Here is a 25,081-nt window from a genome sequence, read left to right as displayed (position 1 = left end):
TCAAAGGGTATTCCAAAACAACTTTGAAAATCATTTAAATTTTCAAAGAAAAAACACAGGTTTATTAAGAGAAGAAACAATGTATTTTTGCCAGAAACTGGTAGTGTTTGTATCAAACAATAAAGCACAAGTAATCACACAAGTCTGGATAAAAGATGTGAAGAAAATATGTCTTTCCAGAAAACTCAATGACATCAGACCTTCAGGGAACTCAGAGAACTATGAAGAGGGTAACCAAAAAAGGGAATAATTAAATTAGAGAAAATTGAAATAATAAAATGTGATAAGGTGCAGGATCACATTTTTCAATGTTAAATCAATACATCACCTAAATGTATAAAGCACCAATGATCATTTTACAAACACCCAAGGTCCCTTACAAAGCACATCTGGTGAGTGAAAAATCCACATTCTCCAGTTTGAGAACACATTTCTGCAAAGGCTATGACCGTCACAGTGTGGTTTATGGCATCAGTGTCATTGCAAGAGGTTACAAACTAATTCCCATACATTATTAATGATCAGAAATGAACTGTGTTTTCAATGTACAAATCCACATTTTTCCTAGCTCCCATGATACTTTGTGTGAATTTTGGTTGTGACTTCCAGTGCATTACATCAAAGCAATGTAGCATAGTAATGAGACACTAATCCTAAATATTAAAGCAATCAAAGATAAAAATGTATGATTGTCATCTGTTACACCTCAAACAATTTAAGGTTATTATTCCTGTGCCTTTGACTTTTGGGTTATGACAGGACAATAGTAAGTGATTACCTTGGATACACATGTTTATTAGTTAAGTATCAGTTTTTGCATAGTAATAAAAGATAATTGTGTTGTTGAAGGAGGTGGGACACAACCTAATATGCTTTAAAGCAGATGTATAGCCCAGTCAGAGCCTTGACATTTCTGTCTTTAATCTGTGGCTGTTCTCGAATCTGTATTACTTCACATACAAGCCAATATGTGTTTTAATTCATATCCACGATTCACATGGTCATCTCTTAAGGTCATTAAATCTGAAATTTTGTATTAATTTATGAAGAATCACATCCCATCTCTGATGCAATCAGACAGTGAACAGCATGTTAAAACATCACAGCTGTTATTTAATTTTGGCCATTTGTAGAACCGTAAACAGAGCAACTGGTACCACAACTCAGACATTTCAGAGAATAAAACTTATAACTTGCAGCTTCAAATTACATTTTAGCTGTGATTAAAAAAAATAAGCAGTATATTGGTACACTGAGTATGAATTCCTGTGAAAACCGCTTGTTGGTGGATAGCCACTATGGACAAGCACTGGGGCAAACCTATTTTTTCTGTGTCAATTAAATTACAAGTTCCACCCATGATCAAATCTAGAGGCCCCAGGACTAAGGTAAAAAGGCCCAGTAAAAAAAATATAAAGCTATATTTATTCCTATTTCAGATCAAATAATAAGATGCAACTGCATGTAAAAAAAAAAAACACATGGTCTGCTATTGCAGGTGTATTACCCTCAGTACACACCTGCAGGCCATAAAACTGCAAGCTACAATAAATTAATATCAGTACTGTTACAAAATATACCATAGCTTCAAGCTTGGAAACAAATTTCCTCCAACACATAACAGACAATGGTCTTTGCCATAATCCGTGGCAGGTTTATTTAGGACTCACGATAGCTTGTCAGAATGCAAGAATGCATGTAAGACATGGAAGTAGCCATTGTAATGTCACACATTGGATGGTGGAATGCAGCTTTGAAGCCTCGAGTTTCACTAAAAGGCTGTCTTTTTTTAAGCCCAATTGCCCAATTTGGATAAAAGAGTGGAGCTGGAGAGAAGCAAAATGTTGGCAAATGCCAAACATTAAAGGTCATACAGTAGTACAGTACATTAGCCAAAGGCTAATTCATTAGCTGGTTGAGAAAATTAACTACAGTGTTTGACACATAAGGATTTGTCATTGTAAGGACAGCTGACCAGAGATGTTTACTTACTAGACATAAACTTTGAGAACTTGCAGAACATGGCATCAATGACCTTGCAAGAAAACTTGCAGTGGGAGAGTTGGGAATGTGAGAAGACGCAGCTAACACAAAGTAAATTACTTAAAAATTCTGGTCTTCTCATCTCTATGATCCAACCTTTTTTCTGTTGAGAATGACCAACAACAGCCCTATCTTCCATGGAGGGGCTGCCAAAAACATCACTTTGAACAAAAGACTGAAAGTTAACCAACCAGGCAGAGGAAATACTATGGTACTGACTTCTCCGTGATCTGTTCTCACAAAAAAACACAACCCAAACATTGCTGAGAGGTTAAAGCTCCTGTGTGGAACTTTTCATATTCCAGGCTTTTGCTGCCAGCCTCAGGTGGAAATTTGAGGAACTCCAATTTTTGACACTTATGTGATCAGTGATCATCAGGAGTTTGGGGCTCTCTAACAAGAGACAGTTCGAGCTACATTTTTATTAATTAACAACTATATCAAGTATTCTGACATGGAAAGAGATCTGTCCTATCCCTTCTCAATTAACTGGCTGTCAAACACTTCTGTTGTTTGTTTTGATTCAACATTATATATTCTAAATTGTAGGGAACAGTCACATCAGAGATTCTTAGTTTTGCTCCCTCTGAGAGCTATATGTGACCTTGACTTTACCAAAGGGCTATTATGTTACTGAAAAGCTCCTTGACTGAGAGTTAGGAAACTTATAACCAGGGTTATTATAAAAACAGAAAAAAGCACGATGAAGAACAGGGTCACTTAAAGTCGATTGGGGGTGAGCCCATGTTATTTGGGCTGCAAAGGTTCGAGTCATAGGAGCTTGGGGTCATTCCCACGATGCATTCTGTCTTGGGGGTCTCACCACACAGAAAGTCATCCTCATCCTCCCTTTGGCCCTAAGACAGAAGAAACAAATACAACTGCAGTTTAGTGATCATGTACCAAGTCTGAATAATACCAAAGAAAATGTCTAAAACCCATGTCAGGGAGTACAAACAATTGAGAGACTCAAAGTTAAAATTAATAATTAGATCATATTCATATTTTCTTTTACATTTTAATATTATGTTAGGTGTTTTGTCATCATTCTACCTTTTATATTTCTCAATAAAACATGTCAAAGCTCAGTGTTTTCCTCTAACATACTACATATAACTTTTAAAAGTGTGTGGAATTAAGTTTCAGGTAATAAAGTTGTAGATTGAAAAAGTAACACCTACTGCCTCTCTTTTCAAGACGGTAGGAGGGCATGCAGAGGCACCAAAACCTCGGGATGGAGTTCAAGGTGTCTATCCTTGGCTATTTTAGAAACTTGAGGTCTACACATACTAAAGTTTAAGAAAAAATATCACAATGCTAGTGTGAAGCATAATCCAAATTCAACTATGACATACAACTGTAACTGTGCCTTTCTCAGTGAAGGTGGACTGTAGTGAGAGGCAAATAGATTGCTTACCATTTGTTCCGAAAAACTTGAGTGCATAGTTGCAAAAGTTTATTTCAGTGGATCATGATGAAATTCCTCAGTCAAGTGTCATAAAAAGAGCAATACAGACACTGCATCAGGTCTCAAAGGTAAGAATGATGCCAGTATCTCATCAAGTCTTAAAGGTAAATACACACAAACCTTGCATCAGGTCTAAATGGGCCGCCCCAGTTGCATTTTTTACCATCAAGAAAAAGACGACCTAGCTCCAGATCAGTTAGCTCATACTTACACTTATGATGACGGTCAACATATTATTTACAGGCTGTATTTACAAAGATAAACAAATACACAAAGTTGGAAATTTTTTTAAACTGGTTGCAAAAAAGAAAATATCGACCATTAACTAATTGGAGGTGTTTTTTACATTTATCTTTAACTGTGCTCAGCTATTGTGCTACTGTGTTTGTAAAGTTAACTGTTTGCATATGCCATTCAGCATATAAAGGCATGCTGCTGAAGAGCTGCTCTAAGTTAAGCACTTCAATGCCATGTAGTTTGCGATACAGTTTGGGGGGTGTTTCACCCTTTGTAGATGCTTTTAGAATGAATGGCAACAATAGTGCAATAGCTGCTCCTTGTGGTCTTATTAATCAAATATATTATTATCTATAGCAGCAGAAAATTACTGAAACACTCCTCAAACAGTTCCTTCATCTCACCTGATGGCCTGTTTTGGTTGGAGGCAGTTCTGTGTCCGCTAGTTCCTCCCAGCCCTGGTACAATGGCTCAATCCTCTGACCAGACCTGTACACATACATAAACACAAAATTCAGACAAAAGTCTGAGATACAGTTGGTTAGTTACTGTTATGCAGTTTTAGTTGACTTGTGCAGAATTCCTGGCTGTTTTTGCTAGTGTGGATATATTATGTTTTACATACACTCTTTATAAATGTTGAAACCCAGACTCTAGAGGGCCGAATATGGAGAAATATTATATTACTGCATACGCAATAATATAATATTAATAATAGGTAAAAGGTCTAAGCGACAGTACAGTCCTTTTGAGGAAATTAAATAAGATGCCTTAGGCCTTCCAATAGGAATACCTGAGGAGTTCAAGGCTTAAAATGAAATTAGGGCGGGGCTGCAGTCTATATTGTACTGGCTTCAGATTCATGCTAAAGTGAAATGGATTAATTATCTCTACTTCTTCACACAGAGATACTTAACTGTCCCTAACAAGCTTTTTTAGGGCTTTTGGAGAACAACTACATGCCACAAGCACAATGGCATGGCAGAACAGGCAGGCATCAGACTGGCTCCTGGCGGAGAACGGAGGTGTACGCTCACAGTTTGAAGATTATTGTTGTACTTACATTCCTAATAACCCAGGTCCTAAGGGAGCTTTCTCAGTGGCTATGGGGAAGTTAGGACAACTGGGGGCAGAGTTAAAGGAGAATGCTGGTAAGGGTGGGGACCTGTCATTGGATTGGTCAGACAAAATTTTAGGGAAATGGTCCTTGTTGGCCAAAGCAGCTCTGAGTGCTGTAATAGTTCTAATTCTGATTTTCCTTTTGACATGTTGCATCATACCCATAGTTCCAAGGCAATGCTGGAGGATGGCGGACAAGCAGATGGGACTCATGGCCAATCTCACGATGGCTCAAAAGGTGCACATGATGACGCCAGGTGAGATGGCTCAGTTCATGATTGATCAGGGGGATGATGGGGTGCCTGATCTGTACCCTGTCCCAAGCTACATGGAGGTGACAGATGAAGAGGAGGACTCTGGGTAAAAGGTGGAATATACAGAACTGTTTTCCAGTGGGAGCGTTTTGGAATATACAGAACTGTTTTGCATTAGGAGCGTTTTGGAATATACAGAACTGTTTTGCATTAGGAGCGTTTCTTGTGCGTTGCGGGTGAGGACTTTGCAGAAGATGGCCTTCGTAGATGTGTGTGCAGTTCACACCATCAGAAGGGACTTTGTCGTCATGACATTGACTGTTCAAATGCTTTGTCATAAAAAATAAAGAAATAAAAAAGAGAGAGGATATTGTACCAAAATTGTATCAATCAATTGTATCATTGTATCAAAATGTATTGTTATCATTGATTGTGCTATATGTCAGTGTGTCCAGATTTGGACGGTTGCCCAAGGTGAAGAGCCAGAAGATGCTTCCCCTGTAAGAGCAACCAGATAGGGGGTTTTATTCTTTTAAAAAATGTAATGTACTGAAAAAACAGTAACTCAGGGGTCAAGTGTCATATTTCTTTCTGTTGAATAGGCAGTAAAGGGGGGCCTGAAATATCCTACCCTGTCTATCTATCTATCTATCTATCTATCTATCTATCTATAGCTTACAAACTTGGCCTTTTGGAACATGAAAAAATAGGAAAACAGACACATTCCACAACAGAGAAAAATTAACCTATGTACCTCTGGAGTAAGTAGGGGTCAAAGGGGAAGAAGCTGTCTAAAGGGTTGGTATTAGTAGTGACACCGTCCCCTCCTGCAGAGCTGCGGACCACTGGAAGCGCATGGCGGTTGTTCCTCTCTATTATGGTGTAACAGAACACCACCTGATACTTCCTGCACCAAACACACATGGACTGCCATGGATTAATAGTAACAGAATTGTCCAAAGTTTTGATAAAAATACTGTAATGAAAATTGCATTTCATGATGAAACCTAGTAATGACAATCACAATTTTATCCACTTGGCACTTCCAAATGTTTGGAGCAAGTATCAACCAGTACTGTACCTTGTAATGGCTGCAAACATGCTGGTGACTGTGGGCAGGCAGACTTTGAGAGGGTTCAGCTGACACATCACTATTCGCTCAAGGTTTAGACTCTGTAGGTACTCCAGACCTAACAAATACCAAAGATAGACAGAGTTATTCTAATAGCTTGTAAAGTTAGGAGTATGTAGGGCTCACAATTTAGCTAAGCTTGGATTCCATGCAGAAGTAATAACCAGGCTGTAGCGGGATGGACAATTTCCATCACTGATAAGTGTAGGTATTAGTATGTGATGAGAAAAATTTAAGAACCAAATCTGAGGTGAAAGCCGGCCCTGTCCGGGGGTTAAACGAGTGTACTCTTGCATGTTTGAATAGCAGGTGATGCTTGGATAAGTGTTACATCATTACTGTTCACAGCTTTATACCTTTTTTCATGTTCCCCTCCAGCATTGCTTTATGTCTAAAGATGAGAGTGTAGAAGACGGCCTGACAGGCCGTATAGAAGGGCCCATGCAAACCAATGTCACAGCAGGCCTGTTTCCCACTGCTGTCCTGGCTTTCAATGTAACCATGGATCCAGGAGACCAGCAGGTCCAGACACGCTCGCACAGTGCTGCAGGATGAAGGACAATAGAGAGGCGTAGAACACTAAAGTGAAGTACCAGCATGGTTTATTGACCTCTTTTTTTTTAGCCTGGTCTCCAAAAATAAACTACTTTAGGTTTTCAGGCAGAAAAGTATGATATGTCATTTGCAGAAGGTGAAGACAACAAAGTTTTCCCATCTAGCATAGCTGAATAACACTTGTAGTTATTTAATCATCTATACTCTGGTCACTATGTTTTTATAGGCCCAATCTTAATGTCCACACTGACAGGCTTACAGACTCCTAAGTATTTATGTGTCTGTGCTACAGGCTGTCCCAATAAAAAAGTAACCTGAGCACACAAGGGCTCTGCTGTGGACTTCCTAATGGCACAGGATTTCTTTCTGCAAGTCTGCATTTCAGCAGACTTTTCTGTGGAACTTGCCCTGAGCTCATAGCAACCATGGTGATTTAAAGGATGTGACCGTCCAGCCCCCCATTATAAGTGAACAAATGTTTATCACAACATTCTGAAAGTTTGAGTATAAAAATGAAACACTTACAGCACAGGGACAAACTTGGCTCGGGCCAGCAGACTTCCCATATATCCAGCAGCAGCCTGGCGAAGTACAGCAGGCCGAGATGGACTTTGCAGGATCTTCCAAAGATGATCCAGGAAGGCCTCAGCCAAGGCCTGGATAGTCGAAAAGTTTAATAAATGCAGGGCTTCACAGAGGCTGGTATGCATCAAAGCAGAGTGATGAAACAAAACCATGTTTTTCCCTTTTCATGCAATAAAACTTCAATTAGGTTTTAAAAGATTCATTCAGTCCAACAAGTCAGTAACTACGCACATCAGTCAGACACCTCACATTTGTAGTTGTTGAAAAACATTTAGTGCTGCAGCACAACAAAACTGTGTTTAGGCTTGGACCTACTAAGATCCTTGCAGATCTATTTTACATAATCAGAGGAGTGATAAGATGCATCTTTTAACACCCCTCAGAGCCAAAAGATGGATGTTGGACAGGTGTGAGGACATTTGTCATTTGATTGGATAATGATCCATGTCAGGTTTAATATCACCACCGCTGGTTTTGTCTGCCTGGACTAGCTTGCAGCCATAACTCCTTTTGTTGTTTGGGCAACATTATCAGCAAAATGCATCATTCACACATGTAGAAACCAACATTTTTCAACCTAATAAATGATTACAAGACGTACTCTTTTAAACTCAACGTTGGTCTTCCCAACCTCGAGAAAAGATTTGGCTCTTATACTTAAAATGATCTTTTAACCATCTTAAGGTTGTCTCCTGACCAACTACCTCAGACAAACTGATACTGTGTCTTACAAAAATAGAAAAAAAGAAGGGTGACATGTTGCACGCTATTTTCCCCCAACAAAAATCAATGAACAGTGGAAGTAGTACTCACCAGTCTGAAGCTGCACAGGTAAAAAAGTGTGTACTGGACATGACAGGAGGCATGTGTAGTCAGAATGACCTTGTCAAACACACTCAACAAATCTCTGTATAACTCCTTAGTAGTTTCCACACAGAGACAGTCTGAGAAAGAAAAAAACAGAAAAGATACCTGAAGAGGATATCACAGTGAACCTAAAATATATATATACATATATATATGTATATATATATATATATATATATATATATATATATATATATATATATATGTAGGAAATGGATGCAACTAATCCTGGGGGTGGGTGCTTACGCCCCTTGTGAGGTCACTAGGTGTAAAATCTGAGAACAGCCTGTTTAAGCACACATTTTCTGAAAGGTGGAGAAAGAGAGGGTGAAAGTGAGTGGATTTTTCCAGTATTTGAGGGGGTTGTGGACAGGCCAGGGGCACATATTTGTGTTAGAAAAGCCTGAAAAAAGTGATTTTTGCATAATATGTCCCCTTTAAGGGACCTTCAAACCTGTTATGATAAATGTAAGATCAACCTTGTTTCTCATTGTTAGAACTGTTATTTATGTACCATTCACATAGCAGATGTCCTTGATGTAAGCCAACAGAACTTCCATAAGACTGTCCAGCCTTTCAGCCACTGGGTGGGCCATCAAATGTGTCCTCATGGGGGCGTCTGCTGACACATCCTCATCCTAAGCGACAAACAGATGGCCAAAAAGACACATTTATAACCACAGGTGATATTTTCTAGTTCCCTGGGGACTAATCTAACCTTTGTATCTATTAAAAGATATCTGCATGTGAATGCAAGTACTTTAAAAAACATGACAAGTGTAGTGATATTCTGTTTTTTTAAGATGCACCTATATATGTCTCTTTCAGTTTTATGTTGATTGTTACATTTTCATCCAAAAAAACCACATACATCTAAACTAATATTAATTTGCACTTATTTAAATTTCTGGTTTTTTTTTAATGAAAATACAGGAGAATGTAAATAAACATAGTTTGAAACCATGAGCTGCTGATATTGTGGCTGCCATTTGCTACAACCAGCTGTTGTGAAGTTTCAAGTACAAATGGTCCAATAACAGACAAATGTCAAACTGATGATATACTAATCTAAAAATGGAGAGTAAAGATAAAATGACGATAGAATGAATGAAAATAATAACCCTGCAGCCACAGTTATATTAAATAAGCCCACCACTGCTCCTTAATGTCTCATTTCACTTTAAAAATTCACAGACAGCTCAGCAGACGAGTCATAAGTCATCTGAACCTTTTTAATTGTCTCTAGTAGTTCTTTTATTTTCAGTCCAAGACAAGTTCCTTTTTCCAAGGTTAAGTTCATGTTAAAATCTTAGATCTACCAATAAAATCAGTTCTGTATCCAAACAGTAAGTCAATTACCCTGAGTTAAGACAGCAGAAAATTTTAAAATGACACAAAAACACTTTAATTCAAAATAATGGCATTTTAAAATGCAATGAAAAGGGTGCAATTACTACTGATAAACTACAGAAATTCTGAGATTAATCACGATTACAAACGATCTTTTAACAGCCCTACTGTTTTTTTCTTTAACACTGAGTGCTTTTCATTGAAATTCAATTTCTGGAGAACCTGGAGAAATCAGCGGTATCTGGTTCTTACCATGTCAAAAAGTCCCTCTTCAGTAAGTCCCTCTGCCTTCTGCGGCACAGCATTTTCTTCTGCTTCTTCAATGTCCAACCGAGATACACTGACCTGAATCATACCACACAGTTATAGATACAACACTAACCGCTGTATTTTTTAGTGAATGGTATTATGTATTGTTTACCAATATAACCAGGAAACATTTTATGGCCTTTTGAAAGATGAAATAGCATAGATTAGTATAAAGTGGCTATTTGGATTTTTTTTGTAACCAACATTGGGACAACAGGAAACATCCTCAATCTAGTTAATGCTTGTCATTCACACTTTTTGCAACTAAAAACCAAAACAAAAAAGCTGCAAAACAAGATAACTACAACCAAACAAGGCTGAAAACAAGACCAAAGAGCAACCATATCCATCTTTCACAAGGTTACTGATCATTTCAAAACTTTAAAGAAAAAAAAAAAAGCTTAACTCAGAGAGCAACGCCATGTTGCACACTGGAAAAAACCTCAGGACCAGAAAACATTTTATCTTACATCCTCTGTTTATAGTACAGTGTTTTCTATATTTATAGGTGTAGTTATAGTACACACCACTTGTGTATTTTAGTTAATATAACTTTATCTATATCACAGCTCTTCCTTGTTTATATTGCTCTTAAACTTTCCTATGTTTCTATACTTTCCTGTACTTGTGCAAATGGCAATAAAAACCTATTTCATTCTCATCTTAAACAAAAAGTAGAAAAACACTTTGACCTAATGGGCTAGGAATAAGTGGAAAAATTTAGTTTAAAAACTTACATCCAGTTTAAGCATTTTTCCGATGATTAGTTCAAGGACATCACATCGTATTGATGGCATATAAATGGAAATCCTCAAGAGGTTGTGGACATAACACTCCTAAAATTTCAAAAAAGGATTAAAAAAAAAATTTAGTACTTTTCCCAGGCCTAATTATGCCTCATAATGTGTATGTATAGATAGTTTTGGATAATACAAGCAATGTGTTACTACCCCATTTCCAATAGAGTTGGGGCACTGTGTAAAATGTAAAGAAAAAAGAAGTGGGTGATCTTCAAAATATTGAAACTAGATATTTAATTGAAAGGTTAGATGTTGAAAATACACTCATAAGTTTAATTGTTTTGGAAGGTATGCCTATTTCAAAATTGTTGCCAACATGTTCAAAGAAGTTGGGAGGACAATGGCATAATAAGACTCAAAAAACTGTGAAACACTAAAAAATTAACGAGCATCCTGTAGTTGACTTGAAAAAGGTTAAGTAAAGTGACTGGGTATAAAAAGCTTATCCCAAAGAGGTTAAATCTATTTGTAGTACAGATGTATTACTTATTTTAGCAAGACACAGCATTCTGAACATGTTACTACAGTATGGCTCAATAATAAAAGAGCCTTGATGATAAACTGGCCTCCCAGCAGTTTCAGCTTGTCACATACTGAACCTGGTAGTTCATGAGACTCAGAATAAGGCAAAGACGCTGGATTGTTCAAGAAAAAATGAAAACATTCAGTTTTACAGTTACAAAAATGATTATCCTCAGTTCCCAAAATACATAAAAGGTATTTCTAAAAGACAGATATTGAACAGTGTGGTGAAATTGATCTTGTAAAAGCTTTTCAAAGTGTGCTGCTGACATCAAATTCAAAATGGGCATTGAGATTTACAATCAATGAAATTTCTAAGCATCAACATTTTTTTTTTGTGTGTGTCATTTTCAGTTCCTATTTGGTTTCAAAATTTGGCAGGCTATCATAAGGCTGTAAAATAAAGAGCCTGATTATCTAAAATATTCCCCTGGTCACCTAAAATGTAATATAGAACTATTAAAACTTTAAAATCAATTTTGGCTTTTTATACAATTTGAAGCATCATTCAGTTCATCTTACCAGAGTTCTGGAGGACTTCTGTATAAATGGAAAGTTGTTTTGTAAAATTGGCATTAGAAAGCGACTTGTGCTGAAAAAGAGGAAACATGGTTACATTCAAATTGCACAAAAATTATGTGTGTGTGTGTGTGTATTTACAGTGCTTAACAAAATTTTTTAGACCACCTGTCATATTTGTCTCAAAGACTATCCAGCATCATGAAGTGCTTTAATGCAGACTCTTTCATTTTCAGTGAGCCCTCCACGTTTTACCATTTTGAACAGGAATGAGGGACTTCAAACTGTATTCACCCAAATTTGAGCCGGCTCACTGGACTTCTCTGAGAAGTCAGAAATTAATCAAGCATAACATTCAACAACTAAAACTATTTTTTCTGTTTAGGAATGCAAGTAAATAACTATAATTTGACATATTAATCAAGAAATATTAATGTGCTTTACTGTTTTTTCCATTTTGTTTTGTTTTTTTTTTTGTTAATCAGTATATTTGAAAATTTATGGATAACAATAATAATGATATTTTAGCATTAAAAATATCATTTGGGTTAAAGAGCTTCTACATATTGGTGTATTAACCATTGCAGAAACATAAAAATGATTTTGGTAATTACCAATGCTGTTAATTTAGGGCAGCTATGGCATAAATCTTACTTTGGTTAGGGTTAGGTTGGTCTAATAAATTTGTCAAGCACTGTATATATATATATATATATATATATATATATATATATATATATATATATATATAGAAAGAGAGAGAGAGAGAGAGAGAGAGACATACACACATATAGGGAGAGAGAGGGAGAGAGAGGAAAACACTTAAGTGCATGTGGTCTATTGGAAACTCTGATCAGGACACATCCAGGAAATGCCACCTTCAGTACTCGATATGCACAACACTGCATTCTTTGTATGAATTTTAGAAATAAAAACTCTATGTGTTTTCATTGCTGCAACCATGCAGCTCCCTTTTGTTTTCCTAGGTCTGTAAATTTGAGTACATTACAGACTTTGCTTATCTCAGTGCAAATGCACTGTACCAAACACTGACGTCAGAGGGTAATTTACAAATTATCAGAGGTCCACAGGTAATAGTAGTCCCATGCAAATATCACTTTATACATTTATGATAAAGTGATATTCATCACACATGTATAAATGTCATCTGATTAACATGCAATGTTAATGAAATGAGACTTGAAGAAGAAAAACATTTAGCTATTTTTAACAGTGGAAAAAAAATCCTAAAGCTCCCATCCCAACCCCCTAAAATGTAACACTAGTTAAATGTTTACAAACTAGCATTCCTTGACTTGCAACTGGAAAACACTGCACACAGCATATGGGGACAGGTTACATTATGTTTTTGGGCAACTTAATGTACTGAAATATCTTGCACAATCTGATATAAAAAGCACTGGTTGTTGATACAATTGTAAAAGCTGGCACATTTAGGGTTTGCAACTAGCACTGGATAAAGCCAAATATTTACTTTCACTGGATACAACAATAAAATTAGACAAGAAAGCCAAAAGATAGATACTTACGATGGCACATATCGGTTGATAAGCTGCAATGCCTGGTGACACTGATCGAAGTTTCTGGGGAGGTCTTAATTCATCACAGGGACAGTGAATTTATTCATTTGTGGCTTCATTTTTTAATATAGGGTAAGCACACATAAATTACTTTTCCACACCAGTATCCCCCTCAACTTTCCAAAATGTGTACGATCATCAAAAATAACAACACTGATAATAGTAAAAAAAAAAAAAAAACACTGACTGGTGTGTAACAAGATTGAAGCAGCCCAAGCCTTTTGCTGTACCACCCCTCAATCTATCTTGCCACTTTAAAGAGAAAGGAATGATACCTACTTTCATCTTCATCATCTGAATCAGAGATATTGACCCCTCCTTCGCAGATCATCACTCTCTCTGGAAACACGTAACATATTATTTCTCTTTGAGTTACTGGTGTTAGCATGCAACAAAAAAAACAATTTCTTGGGCAAAACCCTATCAAATGTTAAACACAAAAATAAAAGCCAACAACAGACTATTTCTAATAAGTTAATCTTTACTTTACCACTTTCTTAAATTCTGTTTTAAGGATATGAATTTATATCAACAGTCAGGGAAACCTACTTGGTGTGAAGTAGGAGACAACCATCTTAAGACAGGTACATAGGTAGACAGTCTGTGCGGAAACCAGGTTACTGAGGAAGGTCATGTACTCCTCCACTACAGCCTGGCTACGGCCTATCCAAGGAAGCCTCTAAAATACAACCAGAGAAGAGTTTTAGTTTGATTAAAGAGGCATACTATTAGCTTGGAAATATTTTAAGACTATTTTGATTGAATTACTGAAAATAATCATGAATGCAATTGACTTGATGGAAAACCCTCCACAAAGAGCCCCTGGGCATATGATAAAGCCAATTAGCAAGGTATTCTTGATTTAAAAAACAACAACTTTTTGACAAGAATATAAATACAGCATTACCAGAGTATTAAAAAGATAACCAAGGGACCTGCCGCTTACAAATGATCCAAGAATTTTTTGTGGAATTTTGGGTTTTTATTATCTGTAAGCCATAATTATCAACATTTCAAGAAATAAAGGCTTGAAATACTTCACTCTATGTATAATGTCTCTATATAATATATGGGTTTTACTTTCTGAAATGAGTGACAAAAAATATTGAACTTTATCATGATATTCTATTTTTTTAGATGTACCTGTATCACCAAGTTAAATACCTGGCAAAGTCAGGCAAGGTTTATCGTTTTTTAATTAAATAAACAATTTATTAATTCGTTATAACAACAAAACAGTTGCCTTAATCTTCTAGATATTTACTGTAGCGCTCAGTAAGGTGAGGGTTCCCTTTTTGCTCACACTTAGCCCTTCACTGTGAAAAGCTACAATATACACTCAAAAATACCAAAATAGTATAGATGAGCTGCTCGTGCTCTTTAGTAAGCTGGGTCACACAACTCCGAAATTCTTGAAGCCAGTTGATGATCTGAGCATCCTGTAACAGAAGACAGCTCATTGAGGAATACACGTTACATGAATTGCACAGATTTCATGTCATGATGATTGTCACGATCCACCGGTGTTGACAGAACCTTTATCTCGGGATCAGCCAGCTGGTGTTTAAGAAGTTCATAGTCACCCGAGTCTCCCTTAAAACGGTGAGATATAGAAAGGATTGAAACCCAGTTTTGTTTTTCATTTTTGTATAAGAGCAAAAAGCAGAATGGTTAATGAAGCAGCATTTAGCTAAATATGAAGTAAGCGTTACACAATATTTTGAGCAGGTTACGGGTACTTACCTGTTTGTGTTTAGCTAGAATTTCCGCAACGTTACCTCCAAACCTGACAGTCTTAACAGGAGGCGTATTCAAAAAGTCCCGACCATCTACCTCCATAATTCGAAATGTTCATTAGAACTTAAGTTAAAAAAAACGTTTCACAACGCAGTTGTTGTTACGCAGGGATCTAGTTAAAGAGTCTAAGACGGTGTTGCTTTACATTATATCAGGTGTGGTCATTCACGGTCAAATGATTACCGTTGATTTTAAGGTAGGAGTTTTATCGACTAGTTTTTGTGGACTAGTTTTAACTAAATGTGCGAGAAAATCACATGTGTGCGATGGTTCTCCACAAAGGAAAGGAGCTTTGTGTTTACGGAAGAGCGTCATAACCGGTACATCACTTAAAGTCTTCCCGTATACTCTACTAACAATGGGATGCGTTCCGTTTAGCATTAGACCTGTACGATTCAGTCGTTTTTGTTCATTAAACTATTCGCTGTACTAACTTTATACTTGGACCTTTTGATGGCTGATTTTGTCGTTAAACACATGCACGCATTCATGCATGTATAACTGAAAAATTTCAGGAGCTGAAAATTTCCGGGGGAGCTGAGCTGAGTAAAAAAAAACTTGGCTGTTTGCCTTCATGCATGCCGCTCATCCAAAAAAACAGGAGAATGTTTCTGTATGTGAAAGCAGAGTTATGGGCAAAATTAGCAAACTTATAAAAATAAAAATTGATGCTTTGGAGTGGCAATGGAAGGCTATAGTGCACTCAGAAAGAATTTAGACCCCCTTTCACTTTTTTCAATTTTGTTATATTGCAGGTTGATCCTATAAAATCGTTTAAATGCATTTTTTCCCACTCATTAATCTCCACTTAGTACTCCCATAATTACAAAGTAAAAACAGAATTTCTTCACAAATTTGTTAAAAAGAAAAAACTGAAATCTCATACCCAGATCCTTTACCCAGTACTATGTAGAAGAACTTTTGGCAGCTATTACGACCTTGAGTCTTTTTGAATATGATGCAACAAGCTTTACACACCAGAACTGGGGAATTTTCTGCCATTCTTTGCAAATCCTCTCAAATTCAGTCAGGTTGGATGGGGACCACCGTCGGTCAGTCATTTTCAGGTCTCTCCAGGGATGTTTGATAGGGGTAGAGTAGTAGAGTTGTCCCTAAGCCACTCCTGTGTTGTCTTAGCTGTGTGCTAACCAAGGTTGTTATAGTAAACTAAAACTAACTTATTAACTAAAACTAAAACTCAAAAATCATTGAAACTGAATAAACTGAAACTAAATAAAACTATGCTTCACCAAAAAGACAAAACCTAACTAAAATTGTATAGTGCAGTTACAAAACTAACTAAAATGAAATAAAAATGGAGACAAAATATCCTTAGTTTTAGTCATTGACACAACCATACTGACTAGCACCTACACCCAAGTCTGGGGAGTGTAAAATTGCCTGATCTGATTGGTTAAGACTTCACATAGTGGTAGTTTTATGTCTGTATTAAAACATCAGAATTAAGTGAATAAAATGATAAGTGAAAAGTGGCCTGTTTTAATGTTTTTTTAAAATGTATGACACTCACTCAGCCTCGACAACTATCCCTAAAAAACTAAAACTAACACTAAAATTAATTAAGACTAAACTAAAACGATGCATTTTTGCAAAATATAAACTAAACTAAATTAACAAACCAGCAGTAAAAACTAATTAAAAATCAACTGAAATCGAACACAGAACGTGAAAACGAAATAAAAATAAAAACTAATGAAAAATCCCAAACTATTATAACCTTGGTGATTACAGTTATGGTCATGTTGGAAAGTGAACTTTCAGCCCGGTCTGAGGTCCTGAATGCTGTGGAACAGGTTTTCATTAGGGACATCTCTGTACTGTGCTCCATTAAGCTTTCCCTCAACCCTTACCAGTCTCCCAGTCCCTGCTGCAGAAAAATAATCCACTAGAGCATGATGCTTCCACCACCATGCTTCACTGTTGGGGTGTTTCTGGGAAGGTGATGAGTGGTGCCTAGTTTCCTCCAGACTTGGAGGTTCAATCTTAGTCTCATCAGACCAGAGAATCTTGTCTCTTACCGCCTGAAAGCCCTTCAGGTGTTTTTTTTTTTTTTCAAACTCCAAGTGGGCTTTCATATGTTTGGCACTGAAGAGAGGCTTCCGTCTAGCCCCTCTGTCATAAAGCCCAGATTAGTGGAGGGCTGCAGTGATGTTTGCCCCTCTGGACTTTGTCCCAACTCTACACAGGATCTTGAGAGCTCAGTCAGAATGACCATCAGGATCTCTCTTACTAAGGCCCTTCTCCACCAATTGCTCAGTTTGGCCAGGCAACTAACTCTTGAAGGAGTCTTGGTTGTGCCAAACTTCTTCCATTTTAGAATTATGAAGGCCACTGTGCTCTTGGTAGCCTTCACTGAAGCAGAATTTGTCTGTAACCTGTCAGTTATTGTGTTTCAACCTACATATTAAATTGATGATCATTATCTCCTGTTCCATGCAACTAGTGCCCTTTCACTTCCTCTGTTCATACATTTTATTAATTGATTATATATACAGCTCTGGGAAAAATTAAGAGACCACTGCAAATTTTCTGAAATCAGCATCTCTACATGTACAGTTGAAACCAGAAGTTTACATACACTATATAAAAAGGCACGTAAACTTTTTTTTTCTCACCGTCTAACATTAAATCAGATTAAACTTTTCCTGTTTTTGGTCAATTAGGGTTACCAAAATTACTTCTATTTGCTAAATGCCAGAATAATGAGAAAATGATTTTTTCAGACAATTTTTATTACTTTCTTCAAAGTCAGAAGTTTACATACACTAAGATTACTATGCCTTTAAACAATTTGGGAAAACCCAGATGATGATGTCATGTCTTTGGAAGCCTCTGATAGGTTTATTGACAACATTTGACTTAATTAGAGGCACACCTGTGGATGTATTTTAAAGCACACCTGAAATACACTGCTTCCTTGTGTAACATCATGGGAAAATCAAAAGAAATCTGCCAAGATATTAGGAAGAGAATTGAGTTTATGTGCCTTTTTATATAGTGTATGTAAACTTCTGGTTTCAACTGTATGACAGCCATTCCATTCCAGTGTCTGTTGAATTCCAACATAAGCACACCTCATTCTACTAATGAGGTACTGCTTGGTGATCACATGAACCAAATCTTATATAATTAGGTAAACTATGAAAACCACTGCTATAGTCATCACTATCCTCTTGCAATAGGGCCAACTGGATGGTACGAAACAGTGCTAGCAGTACCTCAAAAGTAATTGGAATAAAAAAAATAACTATTGGCCACGTCAAAACCATTGAAAAGTAAAGTTTTTAGTGAGGAAAAGATGGGTTCAATTCTGGCTTTACTGGCAGAGGGTAACAGTGAGCATCAGGTTGCTTCCATCCTTAAAATTTCTTAGACGGAGGTTCATAAAAACAAGGTCAAGCAGCAGACACTGGGGACAACGATGCTACAGACGCCCTACAGAGTGCGAAAACGACTCTCCAGTGACCGGGAGGACGGTTACTAAATTCGAATGTCACGCAGCAACTGCAGGAGGACATCAAGTGACCTACAAAAATAATGGCTGTTTCGTACCATCCAGTTGGCCCTATTGCAAGAGGATAGTGATGACCATAGAAGTGGTTTTTATAGTTTACCTCATTAATTTAAGATTTGGTTCATGTGATCACCTAATCAGTACCTCATTAGTAAAAATGAGGTGTGCTTGTGTTGGAATTCAACAGACACTGGAATGGAATGGCTGTCATACATGTAGAGATGCTGATTTCAGAAAAATTTGCAACAGTCTCCTAATTTTTCCCAGAGCTGTATATATATATATATATATATATATATATATATATATATATATACAGTGTTTAACAGTGCTTATTAGACCACCTGTCATATTTGTCTCAGAGACCATCCAGCATCATGAAATGCTTTAATGCAGACTTTTTCATTTTCAGTGAGCTCTCCATGTTTTACCATTTTGAACAGGAATGAAGAATTTCAAACTGAATTCACCTTTTTATACCCAAATTTGAGCCGGCTCACTGGGGTTCTCTGAGAAGTCAGAAATTAATCAAGCATAACATTCAACCACTAAAACTATTTTTTCTGTTCAGGAATGCAAGTAAATAACTATAATTTGACATATTAATTAAGAAATAATAATGTGCTTTACTGTTTTTCTGTTTTTTTGTAAATCAGTAAATTTGAAAATTCGTGGATAACAATAATAATTATATTTTAGCATTAAAAATACCATTTCGGTTTATGAGCTTCTACATATTGGTGTATTAACCATTACAGAAACATAAACAATGATTTTGGTAATTACCAGTGCTGTTAATTTAGGGCAGCTGTGGCATCAACCTTACTTTGGGTGGTGGTCTAATAAATTTGTTAAGCACTGTATATACTTTCTTTTGCTATCTCATAAATACCCCTAGCCCCCGCCCACACAGACTCAATAGTTAAGATGATTCATTAATGGAACTCTATGCAAGAAGTCTTATGTTGTTATCTTTGTTAAACTGATGAATCATTTAACAGTTTATTATTGAAGCCGTTTTATTCATTTTTAAACATTTGATCACAAACCTATAAAAATGTTTACCTTATGAAATATTTCAGTACAAAATTGTTTATCCTTATTCAGTCATCAAAAGGTTGTTGCCTGGATCTTGTATTGAAAATGTAGGCTGGTAGTGTAGAGGATGATCATAGCCACAGTCAGAGGAAGTAGCAGTGCAATAAAGTCAACTGGTTCCAAAGGTTAATCACCCAGCCTTTTTATCAGCTTTGGTGGGACAAAGGCAGCATGCTGCCAGCACATACTTTTCCACACCAGTATGTTGCTCACCAGAGCTTATTATTAAATGCTGTTATTCTTACTTAAAATATTTATGTTGCTTTCTCCCTGTTTAACATGCCTCTGAGCTTTCAGTGCAAAGAAGGATCTGAAAGTCCAAAGAGTTCCTTCACCTTAATCATACAAGGTCACAGCAAACACCATAATCCAGCTTTTAGTCTGATCTATAGACATTTACAACCACACCACATCAGAGGCTGCTTCTGCTTTGTGATGTACTGTAAGGTAGTGCTGTCATATAGCTTTCAGTTTCATTTTTGTGCAACCTAAATATTTAAGTAAAATTACATTTCCCTTTAGCCTGACCCAACAACACAATTTGAATCGATTAAAATGCTATTCTACTTTAAGCCCATGCTTTTTTTCTTAATTAGTTGTGCTACATACAGTTGCAAAGATACCACTGTGTAGTTGTTGTACTGTGTTTTATTTACACATGATAACCTCCACTACATTAATTATACAGGCTGTTTACATTCACATCAAGAATTTGCATAAAGTTAATATGCATTAAAAAACAAACAAACAAAAGACCTGAGATGGATGTGTACAAGCCAATTAATCAAATTCTATCAAAGCAGATTTGTTAACTTGAGTGCAACTTAATGCAGTTCTATTGTAATGCACAGAGCCCTTGTACTGGTCTGAAATCTCCCATACATTACTTCAGGCAGTGCTGGTTCCTTTACTGGTCAGCGTGCTGCTGTTCATTTTACATTGCTTCTTACATATCCAGTAGATTGTTCCAATGAGCAACTAAAAAATATCCAGTACTCATTTAAAGAATAATTTGTGTTTATACCAGATAATATTTGAGTTCCAGGGCCTTGGGATCAAGATCTTCAAGTACAAATTCACAACAATGATAACAAAGGCAGACTGTTTTCAAGAGTGTAAGTGAAATCATGACTTAGCATTTTGCAGCATGAGGTGAATTACAGTGCCTTGAAAAAGCCTTCCTTATTATTTATTTATTTGTGCATGTTTGTCACACTCAAGTATTTCAGATCATCAAACAAATTTAAGTATTAGATGGTGGAGCAACCATTTATTAGCTTGAGGGGGGTTTACTTTTTCCCAAAGGGCCAGGTAGGTTTGCTATGGTTTTTTCTCTTAATAAATTAAATCATCACTTGTGCCGCATTTTGTTTTTACTTGGGTTATCTTTGTCTAGTATTAAAATTTGAAGATCTGAAATATTAAGTCACAAATATGCAAAAAAAAAAAAAAAAACAGAAATCGGAAAGGCAGCAAACACTTTTCCACAGCACTGAATACACACTCAGAAATTAACCACTGTGAGAATTAACAATTTAAATTTATCAGAACGTTGAAAAATTTAGATGAATGAAAAAAAGCAATCTCTTTAAGGCTCTGATTTAGTGGTCGCTTTATGAAACACTATGCCTAGGTTTAAGCTGCCTGATGCATGTTAGCATTACCTTGACTGCAGTCTTTACTGCTAAGCAGGCCATGCAAGTAACATTTTTTTAATCTATTTACATCATTTTAAAATCAAAATGGCTTCTTAAAATGACTCATGTCCATTTTTGTTTCACATCTCAATAAGAGGCTTTGCAAAGTCGAGGGGAGCTCAAGATTTGGATGGCATTTTTAATTATTGTTTAATACTTTCTTTTTTTTAATATATACACTCTCATTTAATCTATTCTTGTAGAATTAAAACTACAACAATTTAATAGTTTATGGTTCAGCACATTCATATGAATATCATATCTTATTTAGTTACCTGAAATTCCAAAAGGGATTTGCTTTTAACCCATGATACATTATTTTCATTGAGAGCAAAGGGCTCTTTTGCAGCAAATCAAACAAGAAGTAAGTTATACCGCACAACAGGACATTTCAGTAGCAAAGAGAAGTCAAAGACATACAAATCTGTCCTTAGCATCATTATTAAGAACCACACTTGCTTAAGAGGAAAAAATATCATGTTTGTTTTGTTTGCTTTCCAGTCCATTTTAATCTGCAGGCATGAACAATTATCAAAAAAATGATAAAACATGATACGGCTTGACAGAAGATCTTTGGTGCTTAGATCCTATGGGGAGGTTTTGTAAATGGCCGATATCTGCTTAGAGCATCAGCATGATAAATCCCCATGGAGTCCAGACACTAGTGGTGGAGGAGGCTGATGAGTTGTTGAGACCAGATGGGGGATGAATTGATGGGTGATGATACTGACTGGGCAGTGCTGGAGTGATGGAGGAACACGAGCATGAAGGAACAAAAGGTAGGAGAGAGTCATATTTTTAAAAGAGAGGGGATAGATGATTGGCTAACCATAAGGGTGAGAAAATGCTTTTGGATTGGATGAAACAAATAAAGAGTCAGCTAATTTCCTAATAACAACAGTAAACAATGGACTAGCAGGTAGCCTGTGTTAGCATGCTTGAAAGTGATGAATGTGAAATAATCAACAACCCTGAATTCAAATTATAGGCATCTTTCCTGAAATTGAACTAGGACACTGATATTTAATAACATTTGGTTGAATTAAGTGTTCAGATATCATCAGGAGAACAGGATGAACTACAGTCAAAGTAAGACAACACAGAACAGTGGTTTCTAGTCCTCTTTCTTGGAGCCACATGCAGTTATATATAAAAAGTTGGATTAAACATCATTTATTAAAGAATATGTTAAATTGAGCTGACTTTTTGAATTCATGAGGGGGATTCAGAAAGGCAAACTTATGTGGGTTTTCTCATTTGATTTTTTGGTATGTGGATGACAAGATTTTATAAGTAGTTTCATATAAGCCTGTTATTGTTTAAACTTAGGGCTTGCCTCTTCATGAGCGCTGGCCCTTGGTTAACCATTGACGCACTGATAAGAATTTCTACTGCCAATGCCAGATAGTTTTTTCAGTAAAGCATCAAACATAGTTAAAGCTCAATGAAAATAAAGCCTGGCAAAGGGTAGCATTCTTATAAAATATTTTTCATCATATATAATATTCTAGAATGCATATGAAAGAAAAATATCATTTATTCACCTGAACCATGCTCATATATAATTCAGTAAATGTTTAAAACATGACTATGATTCCCTTTGTGGTCATAACCCCTCTGAAATTACTAGATTTTTTTTGTAGTAATCCAACATCAAACAAGAAGTGCAATGAACATTGCTTTGTTTCTATCAGATAAAGACATGTCAGATATTTCCTTTCACTAGGCGTAACTGTAACAACATTAATAAATACAGTAAAAATAAAAATAATATAAAATGTGAAATCTCTGATAAAGGTTGGATATTTTCTTATTCCATTAAAATCATATCGAGACGAGGTAAGGGTACTGGGACCATACTTACAAAGAAATAGCCATATAGGTTTTGGTTAAATAACCATTAGCATTTATCTTTTCACACAAATTACCATTACAATTGTAATTCATTTGACAAAACTGACTTTAAAATGTACTAACATTACTAGAAATGGGAGTAGGTTTTGGACAAAGCATTTCAACAAGTGCCAAAAGATTAGCCGTTTCAAGAAATTGTAATGACACTGTAAAATCGTTTCAAAAATCAAGAAAATGTTGGCAAGTATAGCGAAATTTATATTCTCTTATAATTTCTTTGTTCGAGTAGGCTTCTCTTTTTATCTACTCTTTTAATACACTTTGGGGTTTCACATCAGTATTTTTAAACCCTTACAACTTGGGCTACATAGGCACTGTGGGCTATAGTGAAATAGGCTTAACATATTTGCAAAATGTATTGATAAAAATGTTCACTTTCTTGATCGTTTCTAACGTTATAGTTACGCTGATAGTTTGATAACGCTATATTTTGTTTAATTATGAGGTCTCACCTGTGGGCAGGTCACACTATGTTGGGGGAGTCTCTGAAGCATAGGTTACTGCATCTGTACAACACAACCAACCCCTGAGTTTGTGTGAGGGGTCACTTCCTCCTGTGCCATCGTTGCCAAAGCAGCAGCTACTGGGGGCCCGCTTGCTGACCCCTCCACCCTGGCCGTGCGAGCGCTGGATGGTCCTCTGTTTCTGCGGAACGAGTCCCTGACGCCACTGGAGACACGACTCGATAGACGTCTCACCAGTCCGCTGATACCACTTATTTCACCTTTTTTCTTCTTCAGTAACCCGACATCATCTTCTAGCTCTGCTGGGGGCACTTCGACGTTCCCTGAGTACCAAAAAACCCACCAGATGAGGCTGAGGAAGATGACGATGGCGCCCGCGTAGATGAGCAAGTCGTAGAAAAATACATTCACAAATACCCCGATGAGAAGTACGGCAAGCCCCACTATGTCGAATGCAACTGCGAGCCAAAAACAGCACACACAGCGACCCAAACCTCGATAAGCTGGATCCATGTTAGCGTCGAGAAGATGAGCCTGTACTTCCAAGAGAGTACAGGAGTCTGTTTCCTGAGTTTCAATGGGACTGTAAGGTGAAACGTTGCAGTCTCTTAACTCCAATTTACAAAAGAGAGGCGTAGTGGCACAGGGAGGAGGGGCTGACAGCTCAAGCTTACCTGTCAGGTACCAAGGTATTTTTTTCATCCTCTCTCTCTGTAGCCTACAGAGGCGCAATGCATCCACCAAAGAAACAAATGTCGTTGGATAGCCCAATTTTTTTTTATCATATCTTGAGATCCATTTGAAGGTTACAGTAGCTAATCTCGTGATATTGACATAGCCTAATTATATCGTCATTTTAAGATCCATATTGTAATTCTAAGATAATTATCTCGAAATTACGTCGTCTCTGATCTCGAAATTACAAGAAAACTAAAGCATTCCTTTTTACGAGATAAGGTGTTTCCCTTTGATAAATGCCACAGCAATAGGAATTTTCAGCCTTTTTTTCACGACAGTGTTAAAGGCAGGTTATTTTGTCTTACTTTGGTAACATCTCAGTGGGTTTAAGAGTAATTTACTTTGACTTATCGACTACTTTGATGGTTATCAACTGCACATACAGTGCATAATGTTAAATTTTTATTTCTTTATTTTTCTACTCATTATCAGGGTTGCCTCTGGCCACAGTGATGCTCTAGTGGGTTTAGTGGGTTC

General features: G+C 36.7%; 2 protein-coding genes across 3 annotated transcripts; both read right to left on the bottom strand.

The window, feature by feature from the left end:
- Nucleotides 1–33: 33 nt before the first annotated feature.
- Nucleotides 34–15,465, bottom strand: rrn3 (RRN3 homolog, RNA polymerase I transcription factor). Of its 2 annotated transcripts, XM_041816772.1 has the most exons (17): nucleotides 15,105–15,465; nucleotides 14,898–14,954; nucleotides 14,711–14,800; nucleotides 13,911–14,040; nucleotides 13,641–13,700; nucleotides 13,311–13,374; nucleotides 11,764–11,833; nucleotides 10,657–10,755; nucleotides 9,863–9,955; nucleotides 8,775–8,898; nucleotides 8,207–8,337; nucleotides 7,334–7,464; nucleotides 6,610–6,797; nucleotides 6,203–6,311; nucleotides 5,876–6,028; nucleotides 4,153–4,237; nucleotides 34–2,900 (listed from the first exon to the last, which is right to left on the bottom strand). In XM_041816772.1, exons 1-17 carry the CDS (start codon nucleotides 15,198–15,200, stop codon nucleotides 2,760–2,762), a joined length of 1,821 nt encoding a protein of 606 aa, XP_041672706.1. In that variant the 5' UTR covers nucleotides 15,201–15,465; the 3' UTR covers nucleotides 34–2,759. The 2 variants fall into 2 exon arrangements, with proteins under 2 accessions (XP_041672706.1, XP_041672707.1); XM_041816773.1 differs by lacking the exons at nucleotides 34–2,900; nucleotides 4,153–4,237 and adding an exon at nucleotides 5,416–5,619.
- A 4,967-nt stretch (nucleotides 15,466–20,432) lies between these two features.
- Nucleotides 20,433–24,456, bottom strand: si:dkeyp-72e1.6 (transmembrane protein 238-like). Its single transcript, XM_041778114.1, has 2 exons — nucleotides 23,855–24,456; nucleotides 20,433–22,228 (listed from the first exon to the last, which is right to left on the bottom strand). The coding sequence occupies exon 1, from the start codon at nucleotides 24,377–24,379 to the stop codon at nucleotides 23,900–23,902; it is 480 nt and encodes a 159-aa protein (XP_041634048.1). The 5' UTR covers nucleotides 24,380–24,456; the 3' UTR covers nucleotides 20,433–22,228; nucleotides 23,855–23,899.
- Nucleotides 24,457–25,081: the final 625 nt, after the last annotated feature.

Source organism: Cheilinus undulatus, linkage group 21 (genome assembly GCF_018320785.1).
Source record: "Cheilinus undulatus linkage group 21, ASM1832078v1, whole genome shotgun sequence".
NCBI classification, from domain to species: domain Eukaryota; kingdom Metazoa; phylum Chordata; class Actinopteri; order Labriformes; family Labridae; genus Cheilinus; species Cheilinus undulatus.
This window is presented reverse-complemented; position numbering and strand designations above follow the sequence as displayed.